The 25,627-nt window shown below is 44.5% G+C and overlaps 2 protein-coding genes across 11 annotated transcripts in view; both read right to left on the bottom strand.

Annotated features, from left to right (window-relative positions):
* Positions 1–5,265, bottom strand: part of CDC16 (cell division cycle 16) — a 40,178-nt gene extending 34,913 nt beyond the window's left edge. For 3 of the 7 annotated variants that reach the window (XM_063618527.1, XM_063618526.1, XM_055245013.2), the window contains exons 1-5: positions 5,022–5,225; positions 3,467–3,521; positions 3,273–3,370; positions 1,029–1,067; positions 572–712 (exon numbers count right to left, since the gene is read on the bottom strand). In XM_063618527.1, the coding sequence (XP_063474597.1) occupies positions 572–712; positions 1,029–1,067; positions 3,273–3,370; positions 3,467–3,521; positions 5,022–5,069 (381 nt within the window). In that variant the 5' untranslated portion in view covers positions 5,070–5,225. Of the gene's footprint in view, positions 1–571; positions 713–1,028; positions 1,068–3,272; positions 3,371–3,466; positions 3,522–4,010; positions 4,582–5,021 lie in introns of those variants that run through there. The other 4 variants (XM_055245011.2, XM_055245010.2, XM_055245014.2 and 1 more) reach the window with 3 other exon arrangements.
* Positions 5,266–16,522: 11,257 nt separating this feature from the next.
* The window catches only part of CFAP97D2 (CFAP97 domain containing 2), a 42,651-nt gene continuing 33,546 nt past the window's right edge, over positions 16,523–25,627 (bottom strand). For 2 of the 4 annotated variants that reach the window (XM_063618516.1, XM_055245024.2), the window contains exon 5: positions 16,523–17,098. In XM_063618516.1, the coding sequence (XP_063474586.1) occupies positions 17,048–17,098 (51 nt within the window). In that variant the 3' untranslated portion in view covers positions 16,523–17,047. Of the gene's footprint in view, positions 17,099–25,181; positions 25,554–25,627 lie in introns of those variants that run through there. The other 2 variants (XM_063618517.1, XM_063618518.1) reach the window with 2 other exon arrangements.

The following is a 25,627-nucleotide window of genomic DNA, read 5'->3' on the forward strand; positions in this document are numbered from 1 at the left end:
CATGGCATATAAATTATACCTCAATAAGTTTTTATTTTTTTAAAAAAAATCCAGATTAGTGATCTGTAAATGTCACTTAATAAGTTATTATATAATGTCTGCCAGCAAGAAATGTGCAATTTCATGGAGATATGAAGTACACAAACTGAAATATACACAATTACATAGCAATGTACTTTGAAGCAAACAGAACACAAAACCATTTCCTAGAAAGAAACAATGTATGCTAATCAAAGTTTCTTGGTGTAGGTCCAAAACACTGTTGAAACACAGAAAGGAGGAGAAAAATTATTCCACTTTTAGGGAGTAGCTTAAGGCATCAAATATGAAAAGGAAGTTTCAAGCCAGCCTATTTTGGATGCACGCATCTGCGGATACAATTACAGCTTCCAACTGAGGGCTCAGAAATGTCTCAGAATCTTTTTTGGTTTTGGTGGGCAAATTAAACAAATTGGCAACCACAATTGTTTTAATATAGTAATACTCAAGTAAAAGAAGATAATGTGTTTCTGCCATGTAATGAGGGCAATTCTCGCTGCCGTTACTGAGGTGTGCTAACAGTACTACTTACTGAAGACTGTGACATTTCCCAGTCGCTGGAGGGATCTTTGAAGCCACTTTCATCCTTCAAGTATTTTTCAAATAATCTCTTGTTGATTGGCTCTTCCATATCAAGAATATCAAGGGCCTGCTGGTGCTCTTTTGCAGCATACTATGTGGAAAACAGAAATGCCACTCATCACCCACGATTTCTAACACTACACATATGATCCAGATTTTTAAAGGATAATATATATTATGTCCATTATTTAAATGTGAAATGTCTAAAGTAGAATTTTCTTCATGTATGTCAGCTTTTAGTAAACAAAGAATCAGTATTTTACAGCAAACAATACTAAGGAAAGGAACACTTCCTCACGAAATACTTTACTAACCTGCTAAGCTCCATCACTAAAATTCTCACACATACGTAAGGGATGCGTAACACTCATTTAACCAAATAAAAATGAAATTGTGAGCATACTTACATGGCACCTAGCTGCAAGGTAACGACATGCTTCATACAACTAGGAAAGAAATTAATTTGTTTAAGTAGTGGTCAAAATGATATGTATCTTCACTTTCAAAGAAAGCCATAAGCATAAAATTGAACTCATTTCATAATTTCTGCTTTTACTCTTGCAGTTAAAAAAAAAAAATCCAGTCTTGTTAAACCACATTTATTATGAACCTACTGTTTACTAGGCACCAAGGATTCAAAAAGCAGTAAGGCCCTGCCCCAGGAGGTTACGGTAGGGGAGATGTGAACTAAGCACAACAGGTAAGCATGACGAAAGGGGGCCACAGAAAGCATCAGCCAAGTGGAGAAGGAAACATCTGCAGGAGAGGGAGTAAGTGAGGCAGCAAGTAAGTGGTCAGGCAGAGGAGTGGAGCACTGGGCAGCTCTTCAAGCACTAAGTGTGAATAACTGCTGGGCGTCCAAGGAGCTCACAGCAGCTCCACTTCAAGCACTAAGTGTGAATAACTGCTGGGCATCCAAGGAGTTCACAGCAGTTCCACTTCAAGCACTGACTGAATAACTGCTGGGCGTCCAAGGAGCTCACAGCAGCTCCACTTCAAGCACTGAGTGTGAATAACTGCTGGGCGTCCGAGGAGTTCGCAGCAGCTCCACTTCAAGCACTGAGTGTGAATAACTGCTGGACGTCCAAGGAGATCGCAGCAGCTCCATTTCAGGCACTGAGTATGAATAACTGCTGGGCATCCAAGGAGCTCGCAGCAGCTCCACTTCAAGCACTGAGTGTGAATAACTGCTGGGCGTCAAAGGAGATCGCAGCAGCTCCACTTCAAGCACTGAGTATGAATAACTGCTGGGCGTCCAAGGAGATCGCAGCAGCTCCATTTCAGGCACTGATTATGAATAACTGCTGGGCGTCCAAGGAGCTCGCAGCAGCTCCACTTCAAGCACTGAGTGTGAATAACTGCTAGGCGTCCAAGGAGCCTGCAGTAGCTCCATTTCAGGCACTGAGTGTGAATAACTGCTGGGCGTCCAAGGAGATGGCAGCAGCTCCACTTCAAGCACTGAGTGTGAATAACTGCTGGGTGTCCAAGGAGCTCACAGCAGCTCCACATGACTGGAGCACATGCTCCGGGTATTGATGGTGGTGGACTAGACGCAGACTGGAGAGAAAACATGGAGGGCCTCACAGACCTACTGATGCATCTGACTTTATCCTGCAGCTAATGTGAAGTCACTGAATGACTTTGTGGGAATATAACCACATCCGTGTTTTAAAGACTACTCACTCCTGTAATAGTTCACAAGACGAACTTGTTACAGGGAAGGTGAGAAGAGAGAAACTGTTACTGGGGAAAAGAGACAAGAAGAGAGGCTGTAACAGAACAGACAAAAAATCAAAGGCCTGACACGTACGAGTGGGGAGGAAGAGGAATATCCATGATTCCAGAGCTGTTTAGAAAACAGTCTTCAGAATTTAGAGACTAGATGGGAGACGGGGGAAAAAGAAGGTGACAGATTATGTATAAGACATTTTCCCTTCACTTTCACTAAAAAAAATTGGGCCTATTGTGATGACTGACATCTATAATCCCGGCACTTTGGGAGACCAAGGCGGGAGGATTGCTTGAGACCAGGAGTTGAAGACCAGCCTGGGCAACATAGTGAGGCCCTGTCTCTAGGAAAAAAAGTTAAAAATTAGCTGGGTGTGGTGGCATGCACTTGTAGTTCCAGCTATTAGGGAGGCTGAGGCAGAAGGATCACTTGAACCCAGGAGTCTGAGGCTACAGTGAGCCACGATCATCCCACTGCACTGCTGGGTGACACAGAGAGACCTCAAAAAAACAAAAACAAAGAAAAATTGCATCAATTTAAATAATTTCAACATAAATGGAATATACACCTAAAACCCTAATGACATTTTTTTTTTTGAGATGGAGTCTTGCTCTGTTGTCCAGGCTGGAGTGCAATGCGCAATCTCAGCTCACTGCAACCTCCACCTCCCAGGTTCAAGTAATTCTCTGCCTCAGCCTCCCGAGCAGCTGGGATTACAGGTGCCTGCCACCACGTCTGGCTAATTTTTGTATTTTTAGCGGAGATGGGGTTTCACCATCTTGGTCTTGAGCTCCTGACCTCATGATCCACCCGCCTTGGCTTTCCAAAGTGCGGGGATTACAGGTGTGAGCCACCGCGCCCGGCCACTAATGACATTTTTTTTAAAGCTCTGAAGAGCTTTAAAGTTCATACCATCACTTACTTTGTCCAGTTTTCGTGACCGAAGTGCATGGGCAGCTCTGTGATATTGTGCTGTCAGGTAAAGACATTGAGCCAACCAATAGATGTCCTGGGGTTCCTCTGGAGGGAAAAATTCACATAAGTGGTCAGAGGTACAAGGCGAATAGAAAAAAATTTGAGATTAATCAGAAAACCAATTAGCATTTTGTCACTTACCATGAGAGAGTGAAGCTACTTTATCTGCCCAAAATAGAGCACTTTGATACTGTTGCTGCATACCAAAAAAAAAAAAAAAAAAAGTGGTAACTGCCCTGTTATTTTAATAGTCTTAAACAGGTATCTAATATTATTATAATTCTATGTAATAAATCTACATCTCAAGACAACAATTTGCTACATCTCTATCTTACATCTCACGTAGGGTAAATTTTAGTTCAGTGTCACAATACAAATATTCCTGTAATATCTTTGTATATACAACTCATGAAGGTAATTTTTTAAAACTCATACACTGTAGAACTGTATCGTGAAACTACAAGTAAAATGCAAGTGAAACACCAAAAGCTAGTCATTAACAATTCTTGTGTGATTTATATAACACTTTCAACGAGCTGTTAATGAATCCCAAAGTGAAATTTAGAACATAGAACACTATACTCAAATACCTCATATAACACAGTTGCAGTTTTAATAACACTCAAGTTTAAAAACACACACGCATAAATTAACTAAGCTTCACTAAACATGGGGAAGAACTCACCTCCTCCAAGTCTAACAAAAATGAAGGAGCGGACAATGAGAGCCACCCACAGTGACCTACGGCTAGCTTTAGTCCCTGTTCTGCTCCTCGGTTCTCAGTCTTCTACAGTCTCTGCCTCAGTTCCCCTGAAGGCAAGCCACGACCACTGCTGCCAGCCCGAGGCAGGAGGAATGCCAACGGGATGGTTACAAATATGCTCAATACCGGTGTCTCTGGCTGGAAACCAGGCCTGTCATATTCCTCACTACGTCTCTGCACCGAAGAAAAAGTGATCAGAAAACACTGAATTCAACTGACTCATGGTAAATAAAAACACAGCCTTCCAAATGGACTGCAAACATTTGGCCACGTCATTTAGCACCCAATTCCGAAAACTCTGCATTACCATGGCTTTTCTTTCCCTTTCTTTCCAATTTCCTGAAAGAGCAAGCATTTCAACAAAAAATAAACGACATTATAGATAAAACTGATGCTGCTGATTCTCGAAGACACTTCTTTCCTTAAACGCTCTCTGCTATTCACTCAAAGGTAGTGCAGAAAACACATAGTTAACGAGAATTTTTAAAGTATTGATTTGAGACAACAGGCTTCTTCACATCTTTATTCACTTAAATTCAGCCCAATAAAAATTACAACTAAACCTCTCAAAAATGTCTTATTAGCTAGCCCTGCAACTTTCCTCCAAATATTGTCCTTCAACTTGCACTGAGTAGTCAGTGTTTCCTGGGCACCTCCTCCGCGCCAGGTGCAGAACGAGGCTCAGACCCCGCTGAGGCGCCCCCTGCGCTCGGGGGCCTCCACTCCCCGGGCTGTGCCCCTCCCAGCTGCAGGGACCGCTCCCTTCGGGGTGAGGCGGAGACAACGCTGCTGGCCCCAGATGAAGGCCCAGGGCTGGCCCAGCCCTTCCCCACCAAGAGCCCCGACGGCAGTCACCCCAGCCCCACGCCGCGCGGAAAAAGACCCGGCGAGGCCTGGGCCCCGCAACCCGCGCCCCGAGTCGGGGCCGCCCACCTGGTCGAGGTACTGCCGGACGCGCTTCCGCAGCCGCTCTAGGTTCATGGCCGCGCGGGCCCGGCCTCACGCCGCACTCCGCCGCCAGGCGCGCGCCTCCTGCCCGCTAAGCGCCCCGCCCCGTGCCCGTGCCCGTGCCCGCCGCCCCAGGACTCGAAGGCCGCAGACCCCCACCCACACCCGCACTCACACCCCCACCCGGACCCCGTGCACCGCCCAGGCTCTTCCGCTCCAGCCAGGCCCCGCCCCCGGAAGTCCCCAGCAAACGAGTCCCATCTGGCGCGGGAAAACGGACCTGAGTTGTTGGTTCCGATGCCTCTCCTGGCACGTGGGCTTCTGGTTGCCTTGGGGCGAGAGCGCGGTCTCTCTCTGGGCATTGGCGAGAGAGTCAGGAGGGCTCGGGGCCGGACCACCCACCCGGGCAAAAAAGCAGGTGGCTGCTGAGCCTTTCTTCCCCAGAATGTAGTCAACATTTTAAAAATAAGAGCAACGCACTCTCATTACCAAAAAAAAAAAAAAAAAAAAATTGTGTGCACAAACAGCAAATGAAGTCAAAAGACAACCTAGGGAAAAATTTGAAACCTATCACAAAATGGGAATTTCCTTATAATGTAGAGCCAGTATTCTCTTTACATATATATAATAAGTCAGTGGGAAGAGACCAATGGCTCAGGAGATAGACAGGCAAAAAACAATTCACAGGGAAAGAAATGCAAATAGATTTTAACATACGAAAGAAAGCCCAACTTAATTCACAATAAAAATTAAAATTACAGTACGGTACCGCTTTTCATATGTTAACGAAGATCACAAAGGTTGATGACACTGCTAGCAGGAATGTGGGGAAGCAGGCACCCTCAAGTTTTGTGAGTGGTATTGGTATACTCTCTAGGATGAATGAGTTGGAATATCTTCCAAATTTAAAGGTGTTCGTGCTGTTAAACCTAACGATTTTTATTTTGGGAAATATACCATGGATTTGCATTTTTGCATGTGTGCAAAATGACTTGTGGCTTCGTTTGTAATAGCAAAAGATTGCAGACAATTTAAAGACCCATCAAGTATGGAACTGAGTAAATAGGTCATGATACACTCACGTAATGGAATACTCGGTGGCTGTTCAAAAGAACAGGCAGCTTTGCGTGGACATTGAACAATCTTCAAGATATAGTATGTGGGAAAAAGCAAGTATAGGATCGTGTTTATCATATGCCTGCATTTGAGTAAAATGCGAGTTTAATGATAGGTAGAAAAATCCCTAAACTGTCCCTGGAAGGAAAAATGAGAAAACCGGCGTAGCGCAAGGCCTTCTGGAAGGAGTGCTGGAAGATGAGAGATGGTAGAAGTGGGAGACGTACTTCCTTAGACATCTTTTTGTGCTTTTGAATTTCAGTCCATGTGCATATATTAAACCTTTTGTGAAATTAAATCATTCAAACTTAAAATAATTTAAACTTAAAGCTGTTGGAACTTTAAGCTGAGCCTTGAGGGGAATGTGGCTATGCAGCCTAGGTCATGCCACACACAGCTGCAACTTCTGCCTTTTTCCCTGTAAACAATAAAGACCAAATGGCACCGGAGATAAGACCCCCTCAGATCACTACCCCTCCTCATGGAGTCATAACGCAATCTTCCTTCAAATACAGAGATCCCTAACCAATGGAACCACTGCGGCGTGTGCCCCTGGTCTCATATGAGAACTGTGGTGATCATGCTGGAGCTTCTGTCTCCACCTGGTAAGTGAAATATGAGCTTCTCCACTTGGAAACGCTGACCCCATTTGTCCAGGTGGCCATTCTCAGGCTCTGTGCTCAAACACACACTACATGTAGTCATATTTCTGAATCTCATTATTCAGGTTGACACTTTTAAAAAGTAAATATAACTTTTGTAAATATAAAAACCTAAAAAAGAAAAAACATTCAAAGAAGCAAAAAAATAAAACTTGCTGTAAAGAATCCTACCCACTCAAAAATTCTCTCACGCTACTGTGAGTAATCTGCCGTGTAATTTTCTATGTGTGTGTATACATATATGACTGGGTAATATTTTGAAGTTGGTTTAAAAATTTGTCCCCCTGTATGTTTCCTTTTCCTCCTCCTTTCCCACTCCTGCAGGCGGGCAGTAATCAACTCTGCTCATTAACTTGGAGCAGGCATGTGGTGAGGTGTGTTTAAGGCGTATTTTCAATGACTTCTATTCATTTAATGAGATTCCTCGTTAACCAAAAATGAGTGACTGAGGCAAATGTCTCCATCAGGAGAGGTCTGAGGATGGGCCCAGGAAAAACGCAAGCCACAGAAGCATCAACTGTGCCATCCAAATAGGGTTATGGGGACTGGGTGTTTAGGAGGAGATGGCAAGCAGGAGGAAAAAAAGGGAGGGGTCCGCAGTGACACTGTGATTAGTGCTCAGTAAACCAACAATTTACATAAGATGAGGCAAACATCTGACAGGAGGGAGGAGAGAGTTATGTAGGCCGTATCAGGGTAGGCAGAAGAGTGACTGAGCTCATCTTGTCCTTGTTTTGTACCTGGGAGGTAAATTTGTAATTAATATTGCCAGGGTGAGATTTAACAGAAATCACTTTTAGGAGTCCTCTGCCAGATACCCTAACTCATCACTCTCAAGTTCAAAGTTCCAGAGATCCCTCGAGCAGGGACACAATGCTGCCAGGTTCTTTGCTAATGCATAGCAAAAGTGACCTTTGCTTCAGTTCCCAGTAAGTTTCTCATCTCTATCTGAGACCTTGCCAGCCTGCCCATCTCTCCATATCACTATCAGCATTTGGGTCACAACAATTTAACAAGTCTCTAGGGAGTTCCAAATTTTCCTCCATCTTCTTGTCTTCTTCTGAGCCCCCCACATTCTTCCAACCTCTGCCCATTACTCAGTTCCAAAGTTATTTCCACATTTTCAGGTATCTTTATACAAATGCCCCACTTTTCAGTACCAATTTTCTGTATTAGCCTGTTCTCACATTCCTATAAAGAAACACCTGAGGCCAGGCCGGGTGGCTCATTCCTTTAATCCCAGCACTTTGGGAGTCCGAGGCAGGTGGATCATGTGAGGTCAGGAGATCAAGACCAGCCTGGGCAACATACTGAAACCTCATCTCTACTAAAAATACAAAAAATTAGCTGGGTGTGGTGGCAGACGCCTGTAGTCCCAGCTACTCGGGAGGCTGAGGCAGGACAGTCACTTGAACCCCGGAGGCGGAGGTTGCAGTGAGCCAAGATTGCACCACTGCACTCCAGCCTGGGCAACAAGAGTGAAACTCCGTCACACACACACAAAAAAAGATAAAAAGAAACACCTGAGACTGGGTAATTTATAAGAAAAAAGGTTTAATTGGTTTACTGTTCTGCAGGCTGTACAGGAAGCATAGCTGCTTCTGCTTCTGTGCAGGTCTCAGGAAACTTACAATCATGGCGCAAGACGAAGGGAAAGCAGACACAACTTACCTGGCCAGAACAAGAGAAAGAGAGAGGGGGCAGGTGCCACGCACTTTTCACAACCAGGCTTCACAAGAACTCACTCACTAGACAGTCCCAAGTGGGGGATGATGCTAAACCATTCATGAGAACTCCACCCACGTGATCCAGTCACCTCCCACCAGCCCCACCTCCAGCAGTGGGGATTATAATTCCACGTGAGCTTTGGTGGGGACAGATCCAAACCATATCACGTTCTAATAGAATGACCTGGAATCTCTATATTTGGTTAGATTTTCTTCCCTTCTATACCTGTAATAGCCTACAGCAAAATCATGTTTACTGATTTTAGAATGATGCCCCTTAGGTTTGTCAACCTTAGATAGAAAGATTCAGAAAATACGAGTTAGCATGGAGTTTATTTGAGCACAAGCCCTGAGGATGACCGCCTGGGAGCACAGATTGGAGTTCCCTGAGTATGCACCCGACCAGCAGCAGGTACCTGGGGCGGGGGGGCAGTTAAGGAGGAAAGAAAGGGAGGTTCCTGAGTTGTTTATCAAAAATTTACATTAAAACAACATAAGCTATTGATTGACTATTCATTTTTCTTTGTCTCACAGACTCCAGAAACATGAAAATAACAGGTGACACAGCAGTCAGGAACAAAATGCCTTAAACAATTGCCCCTGTGGCATGGGGAGCAGAGTGACTGAAGTTAGTCCCACACTCATGTCCTGATACATTTTGCATCCTTCAAATAGTTCAGACTGCTCTGAGCTATTTTTCTTTCCTCAGGTTAAACATTCCATCACTGTATTTCCTCTACCACACTTACTAATTGGTTAAACTGATAGTGCTCATAAATATTGTGTATTACCTCACATGACAAAATGGACTTTGCAAGGAGTGATTAAGTTAAGATGGGTTATGTGGGTGGGTGTGATGTAATCACAAGAGTTCTTACAAGTGAAAGAGCGAGGCAGGGGGGTCAGAGTCAGAGAGATTGGAAGACGCTACTCTGCTGGCTTTGAAGATGGTGGAAGGAAGGAAGGAAGGAAGGAAGGAAGGAAGGAAGGAAGGAAGGAAGGAAGGAAGGAAGGAAGGAAAGAAGGAAGGAAGGAAAGAAAGAAAGAAAGGAGAGAGGGAGGGTGAGCGAGCTGGGAGTGCAGGTGGCCTCCTGAAGCTGGGAAAGGCCAGGGACAGGATTCTCACCTAGATGCTCCGGGAGCACAGCGCTGCTGACACCTTGATATCCTGCAGAGACCCATTTCAGGTCGTGATCGGAGGTTAGCAAACAAAATTAGAACTCTGCCAAATGTGCACATGCCTGAGGCTGGCTTGTCTAACAGAAGACATTCTGTTTATTTTCCTCCCCTTACATTGTCTCCCAGTATTTGCCCTTGTTAAAGAAGATAAAATTTCAGGACCCTCTAAAGTTACTACAAGGGGGAAGTTAAGCGCTTGAGACTGAGTCACAGAGCATGTTTGCAATTCTGCAATACTGAGTTTTGTGAAATTGAGTGTGTAAAAATCTTTGTTTTGTGATTTTAAAAGATAATTCCTTCCTTAAACTAGTTCCTGAAATACGGTCAGGAAAACAAGACTTGGATTTTCAGTATGACCAGAATATTAAACATGCCAAGTGGTTTCTCAAGAATTCAAATTACTCTGAAAGGAAGAGAGAACCATCACCCTTCTCACTGATTAGAGTGAGGTGGTATTGTCGCCACAGGAGAGCGGTTTACAAAGTTAGAGAATTCTGTTGGCTGAAACTGCAAAATGTTGAGGCTTTGAAAGAGCGAGGGCAGTGATTAAGAAGTCAATGATTGGCAGATACGTCTTTATTGTCATTTTACAAAGACAGTTCTCAAGTTTGGAATTAACATCTATCCAAACATCAAATCTCAACCTGTCTTGCGTTTCTCCACACCCTGCGGCTGCAAGTCTGCTCCAGCGCTGCCTTCGAGACCCGTCCGGGTCCACCTGGACCCCACAGACAGGGGCCATAAGCGTCGCCTGCAGAATGGGGCAGAGGAAGCTCAGAGCTTCCCCGCCGGGACATGAGCACCACAATAACACTCTTAAAAAGAAAAACCTTCTGGGTTAATACCCTTCCTTTGAATTAACCTCCATCCAGGTAAAAAATGATTGATAAGTAAATGTCAATTAAAATTGAGGCTTTCTGTGGGCTTATAAATGTTAAGCTTTGTGGTACTTACTGGTGTGGAAAGTAAGATCCAGCAAGGCTAACTTACCTAAGCAAGGTCCCAAAGCCTCAACTAAAACCAAGTCCCTGAGCTGACAACGGCCTCTTGGGTGTTGTACCCATTCGTGAGTACACCTGGGGATTTAAGGCAAAAGCAGGCTGTGGGGACACCAAGAACATCGGCCTGGAGTTTGCAGCTTCCCCACTCTCACTGCCTCTTCAGAGACAATGCCCTCTGGGTGGCAGTGATGGAGTTCTGCCAGTGCGGGGAAGCTTTGCGGGGTGAAGGGAAGGCTGGAGAGGGATCTGCCAGTCCCGCCGTCCCCAGCATCACCTCCTGAAACTGCAGTAAAAGGACTGGAAGGCTACGGGAAGCAAGCTGAACCAGCTGGACAGAGCATCCCGAAGTGCCGGACGCCTTTTCTTCCTAGCATCCTGTCCCACCACCCCAGGACACAGCAACACTAGTCATCCTGCACAGGCTCCCGCTGCAGCTTCTCAAAGACTGCTGTCCACAGACACGGGCCCAGCCCCGTCGACGTGAGGGTAACAGCCAATTCAGAAATGTTGTAATCTCTAGCTGGTTATCTGATTATCTTTTTAATGTATCAAATTAACTGAATAATGCCCTCATTTTGTGTTAGGTGGATATGAACTTTGTCATGAGCCATGAAAGTGTTCACTGCTCTCAATTTTGATGTCAAATTTGGGAAAGCACTTTCTAGTACAAGTTGTTCTTCTGATTGACTCATTCACATGTGCTTTGGTCTTCTGTGCCAGTGTTCTGCCAGCAGCGGGTGACGGAGTGCAGATTGTGGAGGGCCCTGCGAACACAGGCTTGACGCCTGTGGAGGCCACAGTGGCGGTCCTCAAAGGGACGCCAAAATGGAACTGGAGGATGGGTTGGCCCAGTGGATAGGGGAGGGAGTGGGGGTGGGAGAAGGCCCAGGGCATTCAGGGAATGCAAAGAAACCTAGTCTGGCTGGAACGCAGTGAGTGAGGGCCCGTAAGATGAATGAGGAAAAGCTTCCTACAGTGATGTGTGAAAAAAACAACTGCCTCTGGATAATTTACAATGCTTACAGGTGTTGCTCAGTGTCAAGAATATTTTATTAACACACAGCTTGCTTATGCCAAGACATATTATCATTATTGTCTGAAACATAGTGCTGAGGATAATTTTTTAAAATGACAGCAGTATATCACTGAAAAAAAGCAGGAAGTCATCTAATCCAGAGATAGACACACACACACACACCCCACACTGGTACACACACCCTACACTGGTGCACACCCCCCACAGACACACTACACACCACACACTAGTCCACACACACCACACACAACGTACCACACACAACATACTAGTGCAAACCCAACAGACATACTCCACACAACATACCACACACACCCCACAGACACACTACACACCACACACTAGTCCACACACACCACATACTAGTGCAAACCCAACAGACATACTCCACACAACATACCACACACATACCCCACAGACACCACACACGACACACTGGTGCACACAACACAGACCACACACACACACTACAGCCCCCCTGCCCAACACCACACACATGTAACTATGCTTATGAATTGCTGATTTCAGTGAATGTGGCACTTGGTGATTGGCTACATTCTTCTCGATCAGTCCTCCTTATTCTGAGTTACTTTGTATGTATTGAGAATTATACATTATTTTGCCACAATTTATGATTGGATGAAAATATTGGGAAAAACATGAGAAGGAGTGATGGGGTGTTGGAATTGTGGGCTCCTTAAAATTTCCCCTCAGCCTTGTAGGAAATGAGAAAATCTCCAAGTGTCTGGTTAATTTGCCCGGGTACTTCAGTCAGCGGCATCTTTTTTGTTTGTTTTTGAGACAAGATCTCCCTCAGTCACCCAGGCTGGAGTGCGTTGGTGTGATCTCTGCTCACTGCAGCCTAAACCTCCCAGGCTCAAGCAATCCTCCCACCTCAGCCTCCTGAGTAGCTGGGACCATAGGCACCACCACACCCGGCTAGTTTTTGTATGTTTTGTAGTGATAGGGTCTCACTGTGTTGCTCAGGCTGGTCTTGAATTTCCAGACTCGAGCAATCCGCCCCCGCCCCCCGCCGCTGTATCAGCCTCCTGAGGTGCTGGCGGGTGTGAGCCACTGCCGGCCAGCGGCATCTACTTCACAGGACGTCCATTCTGGAGATCGCCACTAGTGGGCACCATTTCTCCATGCATCCACGGGCTTTCCTCCAAGGTCCTTGTTAGCGGATGGCTGCTGGCCTGGGGCATTTCATTTTTTGAAAGTCTCTGACCAGACATGCACTTATGCAGCGAGGCACTCTGAAGGTTGTCTCGAGGCCCAGATCACAGAATCCGAGAGGTAATGGGGCTTTACAGATGGATTCCCTAAAGGTTCCGTTTAAGCCACTGTTCTGAGGGTCAGTACAATTTGTGGTTCCCCTTCCCCAACCTGTGGGTTACATGAAAACTAAATCTGGTCTTTAAAGAACTATTTATTGTCTACGGAGTTTTAGGACATTATAGTTACTGTTGAGAAGACAAACAAATACCCATACAAGAAAAGTCCTAGTTGGTAAATACTGAGAGCTTTGCAGCTGCATGAGCAGAACAACATTTCCCGAGTGGCTCCAGCCCAATGTGGCACAGCTCTGGCACATCTCCGGAGCTGAAAACAAGCTCAGTGTAACATGGGACAGACGTCACAGTCCGCCGCCTGTGTCAGTCTTGCTGGTTTTAATAACGTTGCAATGTGTGTTTCCTTACAAGACCCATGTGCTGGACCCAGCTGTAGCTCACCGGAGTTTGCCTTCTCTGCTAAGCAAGTCTGACCTCCAGGCTTGGCAACCATTTCTGGAACAGAGACGTTTCACAGCGTTAGCACCCGAAGGGCCTGGACTCCATCAGCTGCCCAGGTCGCATTTCCAGAACATTCCCTCACATCTAGAACTCTATCCACATAGCAACCAGAGGGACCTACATGCACCCTAAGGCCAAAGACATCGCCCTTTTATAGTGGCCTCGTTCTTCTCTGAGACAGATGAGGTCTGGGAGTCGTGAGAGTGGCCTTGTGTGACCCTTCTGGTGGCAGCAGGGAAGAGTGTGGCAATCAAACCCGGCAGAGCCACGGCCAAAGGGCTGAGATGTCCAGCATGCCCATGTCCCACTGACCTGGAGAAAACACACAGCAGCCACTGCTTTACTGACTTTGGCTTCACCATTGCAGGGTGGGGTCGGGAGTGAGGCAGGGGAGGCACTCAGGGCTCGGAATGAAGGAGGCTCCTCAGGTGAGCCCTGCACACCCTAGGGCAACAGCCTCCTGTTCTGCAGGGGGCACTCCCTTCCCCCACCCCAGTACCAGCCTGGGCCACGCCTGCAATTCTTCTTCCTTCTTCTCCTTGTCCATCCTCCCCCGTCCCCTCCCACTCCCCTTTTTTCCTCCATCCTTCTCTTCTCCCTCCCCTCTCCTTCCACTCCCCCTGGCTTCGCTTCTCCTTCCCTCCCCCCTCCCTCCCCTCCCCTTCCTCCCCTCCCCTTCCCCCTCCCCCTCACTTCTCCTCCCCTCCCTACCCCTTCCCCCTCCCCCTCCCTCCTCTGTCCTCCTCCTCCTCCTCCTTCTGCCTCTTTTCCTCCTCTTCCACTATGGGACTACTTTTCTTCCTTCTTTCCCCTTCTCCCTTCTTCTCTCCCTCCTTTATTTTCTTCCTTTCTATATTTAACACATATTTCCTTTGTGCCCACCTTACACAGGATAGACAGGCTTCTGTCCTCACTGCTCCATCCATTATATTTGTGATGGTTTTAAAGCATTTCAAAGTTCTATAGGTTTCAATTAATTTGATACCCAGTGTAACATGGGACAGACACATCTCTGGATCTGAAAATGCAGGTGGTACTTGACTTTTCAGGTCATCAGAGCTTGTGGGTGGCTGGTTTTTACACTAAGGCTGCTGGCAGGATGCTCATTTGTCCACTAACTGAGCAAAGTCAGGAAGGGAAAAGAGCTGACATTATGGCTCTTCTGTGTAGTGGGAAGATTTTGTCTACTTCTTGACTATGTGTAGCAATTTGTCAGTCTTTATAAACTGTTTGCTCTCTGGAAAGAGACAGATTGAAAAGAGAACAATGTTCTCAGGACCGAACAGCAGCCTTTCTAGTTTCGTGATAGATCCTTTAAAGTTCATTGCATTAGGGCCTATCAGGGAGGGCTGGCAGAGGCCAGGACTCCTACAGCACAACCCTTGTGGGGTGGAACAAGGTGGGGACACACAGGCAGGCACATTCAGAAAACGCTGCCAGAGTCAACCCTAAACTGCCACCTCGAAAAGGAGGTGCAGATTCGAGGCTTGCAAACCAAGGACACAATCACTATGGAGAGGCCATTTTTTTCCATCAAGTTTAGCACAGACGTGGACTGTTAACGGAGGTCCTCTACCCAGTTGGGCTTCACGACAGAGAGGGGCGGGGCCGCCTGGAGAGGTCATGGCTGCAGTGGGCAGAGGCCGAGCCCCTCCTGGCCCGATGCAGGCATCTCAGGCTCCAGCACCACCTGCTGCACAGGAGCGGCTTCAGGACGTCCAGAATCCACATCCAGGCCTGTCTGACCCCACGGTCTGTGATTTTAAACACTGTCCACGGAAGGTCCACCCTGAGGAGCGGTGAGGAATCTGGGATTGCCGAATTCCGTGTGGAGGAGCCGGACGCAAGGTCTGCTATTCATGTCAAGTGTATTTTAAAGGGGCTTGTGCATAAAGGAATGAAATTGGCTGCTGCTGCTTTTTTTTTTTTTTTTTTTTTTGGTAGAGATGGGGTCTCATCATGTGGCCAAGGCTGGTGTTGAATTCCTGGGCTCATGCGACCCTCCCACCTTGGCCTCCCAAACTGCTGGGAATGTAGGTGTGCGATACCATGCGCAGCCTGAAATTATCTTCTTATTCTCATTCAAACAAAACAAAACAAAAATATAAATCTATAATATGGGTTAAAAATAGCAAAGAGTACTTGCGGAGGCCGAGGCAGGCAGATCACCTGAGGTCAGGCATTCGAGACCAGCCTGGTCAACATGGTGAAACCCCGTCTCTACCAAAAATACAAAAATTAGCTGGGAGTGGTGGTGCATGTGCCTGTAATCCCATCCATCTAAAAAAAACTAAATAAAATAAAAATAATAAATAAATAAATAGCAAAGAGCAGTTAGGGACCGTGACATTTCTGAGGGGTCAGCTATCAGCTCCATGAGGCCGAGACTACATATGCAGAGCTTTGTTGAATGAACGAAGGTGTGTGTGAGTCTTTTAACTCATTTTTAAAAGGCATTGCCCATGGGCTGATGTTCATTGTTGTGGAACAGTTTAGACAGGATCTTACCTGGGGCTGACAGAGAACTAAGCAGATCCCAAGAGCTCTCAGACGTACCCTTAATGTGTCCAACCGAGACTCTCTGGGTCCTTTTTTCTTTTCTTTTCTTTCTTTTTTTTTTTTTTTTTTTGAGATGGAGTCTTGCTCTGTCACCCCGGTTGGAGTGCAGTGGCGTGTTCTCGCCTCACTGCAACCTCCATCTCTCGGGTTCAAGCGATTCTCCTGCCTCAGCCTCCTGAGTAGCTGGGATTACAGGTGCTCGCCACCATGCCCGGCTAACTTTTTTGCATTTTTAGTAGAGATGGGGTTTCACCATGTTGGTCAGGCTGGTCTCGAACTCCTGACCTTGTGATCTGCCCACCTCGGCCTCTCAAAGTACTGGGATTACAGGCGTGAGCCATCGTGCCTGGCCTTCTGGGTCTTTTTTATATCTTAGGTTATGTATTCTGGAGTCAAGCTGTAGTTTCATCATGTTGAAAAGTTTTAATCTGATTTATTTAGATATTTGTTAAAGGAACAATCACAGAGTTTTTAAGGTAGGTACACAAATCCACCCAGGAATTACAGACAAATCCACCACAGCTCAAAATATGGTAACAGAATAAGTCTTCATAGCTGAGAAAAAAATCTAATACAAAACCTTTAGCTCCTAATATTACTCTGCATAATTTGTTTTCAGTTATCAGTCCAAGAAGCACAGAAAATAGTTTTGCTGCATCATCTGCTGAGGCACATTGTTGAAACACCATTTTAGGAGCTGCCTCGCGGGCACTTCACAGCTGCTCTGGCTGTGATAACAGTGAAGAGAGGAAGAGAGCGGGGCTGCCCTGGCCCCGGCCTTGGGCGAGGCTGATACCCCACACTGCCCTGAGACCAGTGGCTGTGTTAGCCTGGGGGAGCTCACGGGTGGCCTAGTGGGTCTTCCTTGTCACCCCCCCATCACACTTGTCTTCTTTCTGGATTTGTGTTCTGAATCCTCACCCTTCCTCACTTCTCTTTTAGGGTCCAGGCTTGGCTGTGCGCTTGCTAAATTCCGGTTTCAGTTCCTGCTGGATCAAAAATACATATTTGAAACTAACACTTTCTTAAGCAAGAACAAGAAACTATCAACTTACTTGGGAAATGGAGTATTTCAACTCATTGACAAGTCTTTACTTAGAATTAAACATACAATTTTTAAAATAACAGCTTTATTTAGGTACAATTCTATACCCCTTTATAGTGTATATTTTAGTGTGTTTTGGTATATTCGCAGTTGTGCAACTATTGTCACAATATAATTTCCGAACATCTTCATCACCTCCCCCTCCAAAAATCAAACTCCTTTGTGATCACTCCCCAATTTCCCTTCCCCCAGCCCCTGGCAACCACTGATTACTTTTTGTCTCTTTGAATGTGCCTATTCTGGACGTTTCATATAAAAGGGATCAGACAACATGCAGCATTTAGTATCCAGCTTTTTCACGGAACATAATAATGTCTTTAAGGTTTACCCGTTCTGTAACTAGTCTCATTCCTTTTTATGGTAGAATAATATTCCATTGTAGGCTATACCACGTTTTATCTGTTCATCAGTTGATAGACATTTGGGTTATTTACACCTCTTGGCCATTGTGAATTGTGCTGCTATGAACATCAGTGTATGGGTTTTTGCATGAATGTATGTTTTCAAGTCTCTCGAATATAGACCTAGGAGTGGAGTTGCTGGGTGATTTGGTAACTGTTTAACTTTTTGATGGACTACCAAACTGTTTTCCAAAGTGGCTGCACCACTCTTTTTTTTTTTTTCATTGTAAGGTTGTATACCTTTTATTTCATTTCCTTTTTTTATTATTATACTTTAAGTTCTAGGGTACATGTGCACAATGTACAGGTTTGTTACATATGTATACATACCACTCTTTACCCCTACCAGCAGCCTATGAGGGTTCCAGTTTCAACACATCCTTATTATAATCTGCCTTTTGACTGCAGACAAGTTAGTGGCTGCGAAGTGACGTCTCACTGTGGTCTTCATTTGCATTTACTAGTAACATTGACCATCTTCTCATGTGCTTATTGCTCATTTGTATATCCTGTTCGGAGAAATCTCTATTCAAATAATCAGATAACCTTTTGTCAATTTTGTTGTTAAACATCTTTCTGAAATGCAGCAAAGTACTTTTCCCGGAATCAGTAAACTGAGCCATGTTGGCTTGTTGCTGGATAGTAAAGGGCCTTCAGGAGGAAAAAGGAATGAAACTCAAATTTATCTTTTGCCAAGTAAATGTGAGTCACTTTTTTTGTTTTTTGTTTTTTTGAGACGTAGTCTCGCTCTGTCGCCTAAGCTGGAGTGCAGTGGCGCGATCTCGGCTCACTGCAATCTCCGCCTCCCTGGTTCAAGCGATCCTCCTGCCTCAGCCTCCTGAGTAGCTGGGACTACAGGCGCACGCCACTACACCCAGCTAATTTTTGTATTTTTAGTAGAGACAGGGTTTCACCATGTTGGCCAGGATGGTCTCAATCTCTTGAAATTGTGATCCACCTGCCTTGGCTTCCCAAAGTGCTGGGATTACAGGCATGAGCCACCGTGCCCAGCCAAGTGTGAGTCACTTTCACAGTCATTTTTGCAAATGTTATTCACTTAACCCTGGCGTGAGGTCCAGGAGGTGGTTCCTGTCCCATCTTTACAAGCAAGAATGGGGCTCCCTGAGGCTGAGCTTTTGTCCAAGATGATGGTTGGAGGCCAAGGAGCTCAAAGCCAACTCACATGCACTGTGTATCCTGTGCCGACCTGCACTGAGTCAGCCAATTATTTAAACAGCTGGTTTGGCTCCTTGAGGTCATCTGTGTTTGTTTAATTTTTGCTTCTTTCTCATGTGCAGGAGTTATTGGGGTTGGGGCACTAAATTAGAGCAATACATACTTCCAGTTAACTGGGGGCTCCAGGAAGTGCCAGGATGGCCAGTGGGTTTTGTTGGATAATCTTACAGAAATCCTTCAGTAGAAACAGGTACAAAATTAGTATCTTCTCATTTTGGAGTTAGGGATAAATGAGGGATGACTTGAAGGGGTAAGGAGGATGGAAAATTGAAATCCTTCCTTTAAAATGTTTGAGAAATTTTGCAAGTTAATATTTAAACCAGACTGAGATATCCAGGAGACTGGCAGGGCAGCCTCCGTCAGGCGAAGCTTTGGGGCAGGGGAGAGGGGCCTCCGTCAGGCGAGGCTTTGGGGCGGAGGAGAGGGGCCAGGGCTCTGGAGAGCAGGGAAGGGCTTCTCTGCCAGTGTCATGAATTTCTAGGACTATATAGGTAAAGTGGTGTGTCCCATCCATGCGAGGCCAGCGAAGATCCCAGAGCAAAGATCCCGGACCCCAAAGGTCTGGCAGCTGGCCGGACCACAGGGAGGTGGTCCAACAGCAGGTCAGGGTGGCCACTGGGCCCAGGAGGGTATTCTGAAGGCTGTGTTTCAGGTTTCTGGTCTTATAAAACTTAGCATTTTTCTTTCCTAAACCTACAGTTTTCAAATAAATTAACTTTGTTTTTCTTTCTAAAACGAGAAGACCTGTGTGCCGTGCTGCCTCCTCGCTAGCTTGGTACATGGCTGATCTGTTTCCAAGGTGGGGAAGCACCACCGAGAGACACATTCACATTCCAGTAGTTCAAAACTGCAGACCCCATGGCAGGGAAGGGGACTGAAGACTGAGGTACCCTATGGCCCTGGGCCCATCGCCTCCTTCCTCCCTCACACACAGGAGCCAAAGGCCCTAGGAGCTTAAAGATGCTACTGAGAAAGCCATCTTCTTGGGACACACAGACCATAATTCCAGCTTGAGGTTCAGAGACAATGAGTCGTTTCCCACGTTTCCCGTTTTTGTCCAGGTACAGGGCGGTGGGGGAGGTATGCCTTGGAGCCAGTGTCCTGCAAGAGCCCGCCCCTCCCCAGCTCTGTCTTGGAGCCTACACTTGAACCATGTTGCCAAACCTGGGGACTTCAAATAAAGTGCAGTGACTGGTCTGTGGCTGCAGGAAACTCTTTCTAGTGCTTCTGTTTTCCCTTTTTTTGTTTGACTTTATCTTAACATTGCTTTTGTGGTGGGCTTTATCTGTTTCCTGTTACATAAAGCAGGAAGAATAAGAGAGCCAAAGAAAGTAAATGAAGTATAAATTTGAAACATTGGTTGCAAGCACTGTCTTGACATTTGCTGAGGAAAAACTCAATAGTATTAATATAAGAGGAGGAAAAGTAAAGAAATGAAAACAAAAGAGCCAGAAATGAGAACAAATACAATATACTTATGTCAATACATATAAATGGATAAAACTGAGCAGGGAAAGCCTCTGGGACTAGGTTAAAATGCAAAATTATGCTATTCTGTTTATGAGACAATATAAAATAAAATGACCCAAAGATGTTAAAAATAAAATGGTGTAAATTTGTTTGAGTTCTTTGTAGATTCTGGATATTAGCCCTTTGTCAGATGAGTAGATTGCAAAAATCTTCTCCCATTCTGTAGGTTGCCTGTTCACCTGATGGTAGTTTCTTTTGCTGTGCAGAAGTTCTTTAGTTTAATTAGATCCCATTTGTCAATTTTGGCTTTTGTTGCCATTGCTTTTGGTGTTTTAGACATGAAGTCCTTGCCCATGCCTATGTCCTGAATGGTATTGCCTAGGTTTTCTTCTAGGGTTTTTATGGTTTTAGGTCTAACATTAAGTCTTTAATCCATCTTGAATTAATTTTTGTATAAGGTGTAAGGAAGGGATCCAGTTTCAGCTTTCTACATGTGGCTAGCCAGTTTTCCCAGCACCACTTATTAAATAGGGAATCCTTTCCCCATTTCTTGTTTTTGTCAGGTTTGTCAAAGATCAAATGGTTGTAGATGTGTATTATTGTTTCTGAGGGCTCTGTTCTGTTCCATTGGTCTATATCTCTGTTTTGGTACCAGTACCACGCTGTTTTGGTTACTGTAGCCTTATAGTATAGTTTGAAGTCAGGTAGCGTGATGCCTCCAGCTTTGTTCTTTTGGCTTAGGATTGTCTTGGCAATGCGGGCTCTTTTTTGGTTCCATATGAACTTTAAAGTAGTTTTTTCCAATTCTGTGAAGAAAGTCATTGGTAGCTTGATGGGGATGGCACTGAATCTATAAATCACCTTGGGCAGTATGGCCATTTTCACGATATTGATTCTTCCTATTCATGAGCATGAAATGTTCTTCCATTTGTTTGTGTCCTCTTTTTATTTCGTTGAGCAGTGGCTTATAGTTCTCTTTGAAGAGGTCCTTCACATCCCTTGTAAGTTGGATTCCTAGGTATTTTATTCTCTTTGAAGCAATTGTGAATGGGAATTCACTCATGATTTGGCTCTCTGTTTGTCTGTTACTGGTGTCTAACAATGCTTGTGATTTTTGCACATTGATTTTGTATCCTGAGACTTTGCTGAAGTTGCTTATCAGCTTAAGGAGATTTTGGGCTGAGATGATGGGGTTTTCTAAATATACAATCATGTCATCTGCAAAAAGGGACAATTTGACTTCCTCTTTTCCTAATTGAATACCCTTTATTTCTTTCTCCTGCCTGATTGCCCTGGCCAGAACTTCCAACACTATGTTGAATAGGAGTGGTGAGAGAGGGCATCCCTGTCTTGTGCCAGTTTTCAAAGGGAATGCTTCCAGTTTTTGCCCATTCAGTATGATATTGGCTGTGAGTTTGCCATAAATAGCTCTTATTATTTTGAGATATGTCCCATCAATACCGAATTTATTGAGAGTTTTTAGCATGAAGGGCTGTTGAATTTTGTCAAAGGCCTTCTCTGCATCTATTGAGATAATAATGTGGTTTTTGTCTTTGGTTCTGTTTATATGCTGTATTACGTTTATTGATTTGCATATGTTGAACCGGCCTTGCATCCCAGGGATGAAGCCCACTTGATCATGGTGGATAAGCTTTTTGATGTGCTGCTGGATTTGGTTTGCCAGTATTTTATTGAAGATTTTTGCATTGATGTTCATCAGGGATATTGGTCTAAAATTCTCTTTCTTTGTTGTGTCTCTGCCAGGCTTTGGTATCAGGATGTTGCTGGCCTCATAAAATGAGTTAGAGGGGATTCCCTCTTTTTCTATTGATTGGAATAGTTTCAGAAGGAATGGTATCCTTGTACCTCTGGTAGAATTCGGCTGTGAATCCATCTGGTCCTGGACTCTTTTTGGTTGGTAGGCTATTATTGCCTCAATTTCAGAGCCTGTTATTGGTGTATTCAGGGATTCAACTTCTTCCTGGTTTAGTCTTGGGACGGTGTATGTGTCCAGGAATTTATCCATTTCTTCTAGATTTTCTAGTTTATTTGCATAGAGGTGTTTATAGTATTCTCTGATGGTAGTTTGTATTTCTGTGGGATTGGTGGTGATATCCCCTTTATCATTTTTTATTGCATCTATTTGATTCTTCTCTCTTTTATTCTTTATTCAACCCCATCTAAAAGTGGGCAAAGGATATGAACAGACACTTCTCAAAAGAAGATATTTATGCAGCCAACAAACACATGAAAAAATGCTCATCACTGGCCATCAGAGAAATGCAAATCAAAACCACAATGAGATACCATCTCACACCAGTTAGAATGGTGATCATTAAAAAGTCAGGAAACAACAGGTGCTAGAGAGGATGTGGAGAAATAGGAACACTTTCATACTGTTGCTGGGACTGTAAATTAGTTCAATCATTGTGGAAGACAGTGTGGTGATTCCTCAAGGATCTAGAACTAGAAATACCATTTGACCCAGCCATCCCGTTACTGGGTATATACCCAAAGGATTATAAATCATGCTGCTATAAAGACACATGCACATGTATGTTTATTGCGGCACTATTCCCAGTAGCAAAGACTTGGAACCAACCCAAATGTCCATCAATGATAGACTGGATTAAGAAAATGTGGCACATATACACCATGGAATACTATGCAGCCATAAAAAAGGATGAGTTCATGTCCTTTGTAGGGACATGGATGAAGCTGGAAACCATCATTCTGAGCAAACTATTGCAAGGTCAGAAAACCAAACACTGCATGTTCTCACTCATAGGTGGGAATTGAACAATGAGAACACTTGGACACAGGAAGGTGAGCGTCACACATGGGGGTCTGTCGTGGGGTGGGGGGAGTGGGGAGGGATAGCATTAGGAGATATACCTAACGTAAATCACAAGTTAATGGGTGCAGCACACCAACCTGGCACATGTATACATATGTAACAAACCTGCACGTTGTGCACAGGAACCCTAGAACTTAAAGTATAATAGAAAATAAATAAATAAAAAATAAATTGATGTCTGAAAACAAGCCGAGAGGAGGGCAGTGCAGGTGACAATGTGGATAAAAACACTGAGATCGCTGGAGAAGGAGTGTCGCAGACACAGACAGGCTGGGAGAAGCATATCTGTGGGGCCGTGATTTCACAAGGGCAAAGCCAGCAGAAGGGGTGGGAGGTTCTGAGAGGCTCTTGTGCACGAATTCAGTCCACTAGTGAGATTTTGGCTTGTGTACTTAGACCCAACATATAGGAGGTGCTGACTCTCATACCTAGAAACAAGACATATGCGGGATTGTTAAATCTCATCCCCAAAACTTCCTGCAGGTTTGACTTTGACATAAGCCTCTGCCAAGCACCTGAGCAATTTGACTCTCCTGCCTGAGCCCAGCCCACAGATGGAATTGTGACATATCACCACAATGATCTGTCATTGTGAGAAAGAACGGTAGGGAGAAAGCGTCTCACCTGTAGTCAAAGGGGCAGCATCAAACCAGACACTGCTTTTGGCAGTGAAATGAGCAAAGAGTGCCCCCACGGGTAACCCTTCATGGTGGTGAGGACGTGGGAAAGCACCGCTACAAACCTCTGGAGAACAATTTCTATGAAGTGTGAAGAACAGAGTTTTTGACATTGTAAACTGATTTTTAATAACTTGTAATAAACTGGAAAAATAAACATTGATCTCTAACTTGCACAATACACAAAAATTCCATAGTTATTAAGTTCCATATTTACTAAAAACTGAAAGGTAATCAAGAAAACTTATAGTATTATAAGAGAATACAGGAGAATACTTGCATAATCTTAGCTTGAGAGAACCCTTTCTGTGTATGGCACACAGACCAGATGCCATAAGGGAAATTATTGACGGATTTGACTACCTTAAAATAAACTTAGGTGAATTGGTAAGTAATAATGTGGAAGAGATACTTATGACATTGATAATAGAAAAAAGGTAAATATTGATAACATATACTTACTATAGATTAATAACTAAAAGGAACATACGATAAGAATTTGGTCAAAGGCTATGAACAGACAATTCATACAAGAAGAAATCAGATGGTCCAAAACTTAAAAATATATTTACTATCCAGGGTTGGCAAAATTATGAGGAGACAGACACTTTGGGACCACTTTAAGCAGAGGTGAAAATTGCTAGACTGTTTGTGGGGGGCAATTAGTTGGTATCCATTGAAAATCTAAATGTGCTTGCCTTTGATTTAACAATTTTACTTCTAGGAATATAAGTTACAGCATAATTTTGTGTAAAGATACATATGGGTTAAGATGATGATCATAGTTTCACTTGGAATATTGAAAAACTGAAAACAACCTAAATTTCAATAATTAGGGGACTGATTAAATAAATTAAGGCAAATCTGCACTTGATGTTAGCCAAAAGGCCGAGAAGCGATAAATTAAGGCACATCTGTACAAAATATTTTGTAATTACTAAAAAAGGAATGAAGAAGCCTTTCATGTATGGAATGAAACTATTTGTATGATACATTATTGAGTGAAATGAGCAATTTACAGAAAACTACATAGAGTAGGACTCCATTTTTGTTTAAACAAACAAATATGGCCAGGTGCAGTGGCTCATGCCTATAACCCCAGCTACTGAGGAGGCTGAGGCAGGAGAATCACTTGAACTCGGGTGGCAGAAGTTGCAGTGAGCCAAGATCGCGCCACTGCACTCCAGCCTGGGTGACAGAGCGAGACTCCATCTCAACAAACAAACAAACAAACGAAACCTCAAATATATGTACTTGACAAATAAAAATCAAAGTTCACATGCAAGTTACTAACAGTGATTACTTCCGGGGGCTGCCATCCAAGAGAAGACTCCCATGTTCCTTACACCCTCTATACTGTTTGACATTTTATGGTTTACAAAAAGCAAATATCAGCTTTGTAGTTAAAAGATTTTCTTTTTTTTTGAGACGGAATCTCGCTCTGTCGCCCAGGCTGGAGTGCAGTGGCGCAATCTCGGCTCACTGCAAGCTCCGCCTCCCGGGTTCACGCCATTCTCCTGCCTCAGCCTCTCCGAGTAGTTGGGACTACAGGCGCCCGCCACCGCGCCCGGCTAATTTTTTTTTTGTATTTTTAGTAGAGACGGGGTTTCACCGTGGTCTCGATCTCCTGACCTCGTGATCCGCCCGCCTCGGCCTCCCAAAGTGCTGGGATTACAAGCGTGAGCCACTGCGCCAGGCCTGTAGTTAAAAGATTTGAGAACATTGATTGGACTTGAAATGTTTAAATTTTCAATGTAAATTGCAAAGCAAAC

The sequence above is a fragment of the Symphalangus syndactylus genome, chromosome 15 (assembly GCF_028878055.3).
Source record: "Symphalangus syndactylus isolate Jambi chromosome 15, NHGRI_mSymSyn1-v2.1_pri, whole genome shotgun sequence".
Taxonomy (NCBI): domain Eukaryota; kingdom Metazoa; phylum Chordata; class Mammalia; order Primates; family Hylobatidae; genus Symphalangus; species Symphalangus syndactylus.